Source organism: Pteropus vampyrus, unplaced genomic scaffold, assembly GCF_000151845.1.
Source record: "Pteropus vampyrus isolate Shadow unplaced genomic scaffold, Pvam_2.0 Scaffold2, whole genome shotgun sequence".
Classification (NCBI taxonomy): domain Eukaryota; kingdom Metazoa; phylum Chordata; class Mammalia; order Chiroptera; family Pteropodidae; genus Pteropus; species Pteropus vampyrus.
This window is the reverse complement of record NW_011888783.1, coordinates 28,494,782-28,502,224: the sequence shown is the minus strand read 5'-3', so window position 1 is coordinate 28,502,224 and position 7,443 is coordinate 28,494,782. Positions and strand designations below refer to the sequence as shown.

The 7,443-nt window shown below is 36.2% G+C and overlaps 1 protein-coding gene across 2 annotated transcripts in view; it reads right to left on the bottom strand.

Moving 5' to 3' along the window:
- Positions 1-7,443, bottom strand: part of CCDC148 (coiled-coil domain containing 148) — a 198,471-nt gene that overhangs the window by 42,980 nt on the left and 148,048 nt on the right. For both annotated transcript variants that reach the window (XM_011359026.2, XM_011359009.2), the window contains one exon: positions 2,501-2,619. In XM_011359026.2, coding sequence (XP_011357328.1) covers positions 2,501-2,619 — 119 coding nt within the window. The remainder of the gene's footprint in view (positions 1-2,500; positions 2,620-7,443) is intronic.

The window sequence follows — 7,443 nt, the reverse complement described above, 5'->3', positions numbered from 1 at the left end:
CTTTTATCTACATCACCCAAAATTTTCTGAGAATTATTTCCTAATATATCATCCTGATATTTTAACTGCCTTTCTCGCTGATTTCCTATCGGCATGCGAGAGCTGGATTCATAATTATCTGAATCTACGTGAGTTGAACATTTTACACGAGTTGAACATACAGATTGCAGACTCTTAAAAGTTGATCACTCACATAGCCCACACACAAATCATATAGTTCAATTTTACAAAGGACAAAACAGAGCCTTGTAGAGGTTAAATGAATGATTTCCCTCAGGTCATATACTATTCAAGAAAAATTGAAGAGTAAAACCCTGGTCTCTCAGTTTTTAGGCCTTAGTAATCTTTTCAGTATGTTATAAAATGCCTATTTTTATTCTGTTACGTAATAGCAGATTAATCTGATTTTCTTTTTTTTTTTTCAACTGGAGTTCTGAGTCAGCTAATCTTGATAATTATTGGGACAGGAAGCAAAAGACTGAAATGGTTCTGTAATCAAAGAAACTCCCTGGCTATGAGGAGAGATGCTATTAGAAGCATTGCCTAGCTGCTGGGACCTCACATTTGTTCTATTTTTTCCACCTCCTTTAATTCCTGTGGCTCAATTTTGTTTCCCCAGCATAATTTCAGACTATCCAGCCGGTCTCATGACCCTCGTCTTTGCCTTGCCCTTCAGTATTTAGCTGTTTGGGGTTTTTTTTTGTGTCTGACCCATGGCATGGCCTATCTTCTGGTTTCCAGTTATATCATGGTTTGTGCTTGTTTAACTCATTTTTCACGGACTGTTTCACCTCTTACCCTTGCACTCTGGCTTTGCTATATTCTTAATTTCTTCCATGATAGATTAAACTCAACTCTAAAATCCTGAGATGCCTGGAAAACAATGTGAATTTCACTGAGTAAAGCCTTAGGACTTGCCTGGCATCCATGTGGAACCCCAGATTCACTCTGCAAGTTTGTAACTGGTGTTTGAGATAACTGTCCCACAGGCCACAAAGCTTCCTAGATACAAGTGAACCTCATTGTATAAAGCGGTTATGTCCTCCAAAGTTATTTATAAGTCTAAGGGGCATTTTTTAAATAGAATTTATTTTTTAGAGCAGTTTTAAGTTCACAGCAAAAGTGAACAGGAAGTACTTAGTTCCTGTACATTGACTAACTGTAAAGAAAACTTACTGTGACTTATGTTATGAATTAAAAGACCTATCTTTAATTTATCTTTTGTGAAAATCCACTCAGGAGCTAGGTAAACTAGATAGCTATGCCAGTTACCAATTTATTGTCTCTCAGCTCCAAATCCACCCTTCATTGTCTGCTGTACGAAAATAGAGCTGAACCACGTAATTATTTCTCCCTTGTAGCTGGCACAATGTTGCTATATTTCAGAAAAGAGTGCTGGAGGGCTGCTGAAGAAGGAATCGGTTTTCTTTCCTGGTACCAGTGTTTACCTCTTCTTGCTCCTACCATGTGGCTGCCAATAGCATGTGTAGGAGACACTAGTGGTGCTTATGCCCAGGGATTTCCAATGTCACTCCATACAGTCTCCCATCAAATTTCAGAGGCACTCTCATGGTCAGATTTCCACTGAGTCTTGCAAGCAGACCAACTGACTTTCAGCTTTGGCCTCCTGCACCCAAGTAGGGTATTTCCTTCTTGCCTGGTAACTGTGAACAAGTTCTGGTTGAGCCCATCCAAGAACTTCCCCACCATGAAATGGACCACAATCACATTTTCTACATAAGGTCTGAATCCCAACCATAGAGAGGAGGCCCCACTTCCATATTTGTTTCTTCCATGGGAACCCTCTTTCATCCCTGGGGTGTGCTTTAAAGTTCTCTTTATCCCTTTATGTAACCGAGATTATTCTTTATCTTAAGATTTTTCTATTCAAATTATTGTTATTTCTTCTCACAGACCCTGATTGATACAATAACCTTGGAAAATGATTTTAATTTCTCAGTGTACTCTTTCAAAAAATGAGGAGATTGGGTTAGCTGATCTCAAATGTCCTATTCAGCTCTTAAATTACATTATTCTAGGAAATTGAGGGTTTTTTTTTTTCTATATAGGGTACGTCTTCGGTATGCTAATGGATATCATATAACACAGTATAATTGTGTATTGTTTTCCCTAACCTCAGTCATAGTAAACGGGTCTCCCTGTATCTGAATAATGATTTCCTCTTTCTGGGTCAAAGTATTGTCACGGCAGCAGACAGTATCATTTCATGCACACAGTGGGCAATCAAATACTATGAAATCCTCTGTGAGGGTGTTAACTAGGAAGCTATCTAAGGAACAAAATAAAAAACTAGAGATTCATGTATGAAGATGAGAGCTTAAAATACATTATAAGCATCATTTTATCCATTCATGAATATAAATACTATAAGGATACATTAAGCATAAAAAATGTTCCCTCTGATATTGTTATCCTAGCACATTATAGAAAACCCCATTCACTATCTCCATCACTGCACAATTTAAAAGTTTTCTTTTACCTTTCTCTGTCTTTTACTGACTGTTCAGCCATTAATTTCTTCAGTTCTTCTAGACGCTGAAGATCTCTCATTTCCATTTCTTGCCACTTCTCTTCTTTTTTAGCCCAGTATTTTCTTATCTATTGTATAAATATTACATAAAATTTAAATTAACAATAGATATATAAAAACAAGGAGGAAAAATTAACATTAATCATTGGTTTATACAGCAAAGATTAAATTTAAATAGCATTTTATCACTTTCATTTTTAAAATCTGCCTACAGTATATTGGCAACAGAAAAAAACAGTTAAGACAAAGGTACACACTCTGAGAAACTACATGGTTTAACAATTTCTGAAGTGGAAATTTCACTTGTGCTGAGACTTAAGGTTTTAATCTAAGGCTAAAATAATTGACTTTCAGGGAACCACAATAAGAGCATGTTATTGTCTTTAAAGTAAGTGATCTACCTGTTATTCAAGAATATTTTTATCATCATATGGTAATGCAGTCTTTAACAATTGTAGCATTAAACCTATTTTTACTTTAAAAGCATGAGTTTATTTATGCTAATGGACAGCAGGATGTTGAAAGCTTTATGCTTCTGGGGAAGTGGCAGGAGATAGGTGGGAGGAAAGAAGAAAAGAAAAAAATTAGCGGGATTGTGATATATAGTAGTTCTGACTTATGTGGTAAAATAAAGGACAAATTTATTAGGCTCAAAAAGGTGAAAGCATTGTTCTTATTAGGCCTGTTTTACTTTCTTTTTCAAGAGGCAGAATGAGAAAAACGGAAGTACACATATGCTATTTTCAGAGGGCTGAAACCACTATTTAGGGTTCTCCTCATTCCGGGCAATCGAAATTAATATTTATTTGACACAGGCCGGTTCACCATTCTGGTCTGCCATGTTGTATCTTGGTCAAGAGACTGGATCCTGCTGGTAAAAAACAGAATACCTCAAAGGTGAACGATAGTGGTTGGCTACCCACAGAGGGCCTGTGGTAGAGGATGTGTTAGCCTCACCTGCAAAGTGACATTTTCTCTTTTCAGAAGTAGATATGAAAAGCTAAAGGGTTTCTAGACTTGCCCAAGCAACATGGTCTCTGACCCCTGGGAGAACCAAAAGAAGCACTCAGAGCTACTGCAGCAGGGCCTGCCACCTCAGCAGCCACATAGTGATACTGTTCACTACTTAATTAATAATTGGATAAGCTCAAGATAAGGTGATTTCACTCCAGAGATGACTGAGATCTGAGAACAGAGAAGACAGAAAGGTAACAGCACCAAAGATGGCGTGTAAAGAGAGAAAATAAAACAGTTCACATAACTGTAAGACCTTTAAGTTCTGAACATAGAGCTGGGACTCAACAAAAGAGCAAGAGATAATAAACAAGTAAATAAATGAACATAATATTATATGTTAAGTTCTAAGAAGAAAATAAATATGGTGACGATTTAGAACAATGTGGGTAAAACTATTAGAAGGCATTTTTTTAAACGACATTTAGATCAAAACATGAAAGATAAATGAGACAACAGGAAGAGATGAAGGGAGATGAAAGAAACGGGAGTTATTAGGGCAATAGCATTGAGTGGGAAAAGACCTTGCATATGTTCAGAACTGGGAAGTCAGTGCAGGTGGAGCAGGTGGTGTGAGTTAAAACTGGAAGTGAGGTTGGCAAGCTAGATGGGGGCTAGAGAAGTAGGCAAGGATTTACTTCTAGAAAACAAGGAAAAGCTATTGAAGTGTTTAAACAAAGGAATAACATGATCTGGCTTACATTTTTAAAAGACAGCTCTGGCTATTGATAAAGAATGACTAGCAAAGGAGCAAAGGAGAAACAAGGAGACCAGAAAGAAGAATGAGGCAAAATGATCATTTGGACTCAGGATGTGAAGTGAGGTGTTCAGATCTGAGATTCGCTTTTAAGTGGAGTCATAGTACTCACTGATGGACTGGATATGGAAGCTGAAGGAAAAAGGAATCAAGGATGACTCTTAGGTTTTTGCTAGAGCAACTGATTGAGTGATGGTACCACCAACTGAGATGGAAGGTTGGAAGAATAACAGGTTTGGAAAAGAAAGATAATCAGATGCTCAGTGGTGAATATAAAACAGTTCACATAACTGTAAGACCTTTAAGTAGAGATTCCATATAACCATCTGGAGGTACAGATGGGTGGCTCAAGGGAGAATTCAAAGCTGGATTCAAAGCTAAATAAAGGAGACATCCACTTAAAATGTTATTTCATGCCACAGGACTGGATGAGATCTCCAAGATGAGAATGTAAACAAAATAGAGAAGGTGGCCATGCCCTTGCATGCTTACCAGCTTTTTGCAGTTTTCTCAACTAGAATGACTTTATTTCCGTCACCCACTTGCCAATTTTACTCTGCCTGTAAGACCAGAACAATTACTATCTCTCCCTTGAATCTTCCTCTGAACCCTCCCAGAAAAATGTTAACTCCATCATTGGCATACCAGTGACCTTTGATTAAGGCTTATTACCCGCTCTATTCTTTGTCCTGTCTTGTATTCCTTGATTCTTTGTTATGAGGCCACTGGATTCTTATTGATATATTTGGGCCTTTACTACACACCTGGCATGTTCTCCCCTGCCTTGTTGTCTGCTAAATCCCTCCTGACCATCTTTTAAAACTCAATTTTAGCATTGCTTTCTCGGTCTTCAGTCCTCTCCTTCTCCTCTAGACATAGCTGGATATACCTTCTGAGGCACTATTTATGTATCTTTAGCATAGCTCTTCCCATATTGATCTGCATTATTCATCTTTGTTTCCCTAGTACCTTGTATCTTGTCTGACACATAATAGGGATTAATTGATCATTGCTAGCTGAGTGGAAGCTTCTTCTGGTCTCTGGGCTGGGAATAACAAAGTTGTGGATGGGAACGAGGCCAGCAGTTTTATTTGCAGGATGGTAAAGTCTGAACTAAGCACTTCCCTAAGGACAGTTCCATTCACTTTCGTCAATTAATAGGAACAAGAAGTGTGTGTCAAGAATTATTGGTACCATCACTCAAACTAAAGTTAAGGCTAAGCGTATTTAACTAGCCCTTTGGGACATTTGTTGAGACAGATTTTAAACATACTGCTTTTTAAAATTCTCGAGTAATCCTTGATAAGGGAATCAGAAAGTTAGTGCAAATGATGAGTTGAATTTAAAGCTTGTCTCTAGATTTCCAGAAGAGGTTTCTAGAAAAAAGCTCGCTTTTCTGAAAATCGAGACAGGCCCTCATTGTCCCACATCTTCTCTTATTATTTCTGATTCATATTGAATGTTCTTTCGTAGTTCCACATTTTGTTCACTTTGGTAAAGTTAAGCCAGTAAAAGTATAAATAAAACAAAGAAACTATTCTCTACATGGATTTATAGAGAGAGAGCTAAAATAATGATAGGCTATGCTATCTTTTCAGAGGGTTTAAGATCATTTTTATATCCCACCTTACTTTTGTAATCTTCCAAATAATTTGTTTCCCATTAAAAACTCCACTAGTAAACATGATGTTTATGGTACTGGAGTAAATTAGAGTTTAATTTTTAAAAACTTTGACTAATATTACACAACCATTACATTTTTTACTCCTTCAGTCCAAGAATTATTACAATTCAGCATGAAATAAGAATTTCTTGTTTACACATAGAAAGCAGAAAGTTAGTACAAATGCTTTACAGTAGGAAGACGATTTGGTCTCTGATTCCAAGCAGACTGTGTAATGCTGAATCTTTCAACAAATGGACGACTTCTGTACCTTGCTCCCAGGTCATTATTGCAAAGTCTTTAATGACTTATTCAGGAGGAAGTCACAATTCTTAGGCAGATACACGAAATATATGAAATACAAAGTTCAAGACATCCAGTTCTTTTCCTCATAAATCTCTGAGGTAAAGCAATTTTTATTTTATTTTCTAGATTCTTATTTATTTAGCTTTTTTTTTTTTCTTTTGCATCTTACAGATCTCTTTTCTACTTTCGGCCAGGAATACATACCCTCTAAAAAAAGTCGAGTTGTTACATATAGAAAGATAATGGGATTTCTTAACAGAAAAGTATTTTTTTACTCTAAATTTTCTCATTTGTTTCATTTAGATTACATAAAATCACCACCAACTGAAGTATGATTCATCTTTCTATACAATAAATTGATAATCAGCTATATTTTTCCACATGATTTGTATGAACTTCTGGAATATACCTTATACTGTGGTATTTATTTGTATCTAATATCACGCCTTGCAGATGATAGGTGGAAGATATACATTTACTAAACTAATCCAATGAAAAACAATATGGAAAAGCAACATTGTACTTAATACTTTTTTATATCAACTCATATAAATCCAAAACTATTAATAAAACATCTAGATAGAAAACAATGATAGACCACAGACCATCAGTGGGCCAGATCATTTAGTCATCTAGGGTGTGGAGGTAAACAATCTAAATCAAATTGTCTACGGAAGCTAAAGGTTTTTTTGAGCTAAAGATGGACATAGTCATTTTCATGTTCAAAACCTTTCAACCAATGTTATCTCTTCTATACTTTATGGCATAGTGATCTATGTGGGCTTCAACTTAGGACTTGCTGAAACTTCTGAATAAAAATTTGGCTCCAGAAGAATTACTCTGCAAGGGATTCTTTAAGGGAAAGGTTGGAAATTTTTCTATATTGGTAAGAAATCAAGGCTAGATTTTGGATTTTCAAAATAGAAAGTCAATTTTGCCACCATCCTGCCTGGTTATTTGAATTTAATAGATCTCCTTTCAGTCCACAAATCAGACTATTTGTGTTTCGGCTGTGTATTAGTGTCTTAAACTTGAACATTTTGCCACCAATCTTCGATCTGATGAAGAAGCACATCCACCACTGGTAAGAGTGTAAATTGTCATCTTCTTTCTTAAGGATAAATAAGAAAATAACTATCAAAAGTCTTAAGA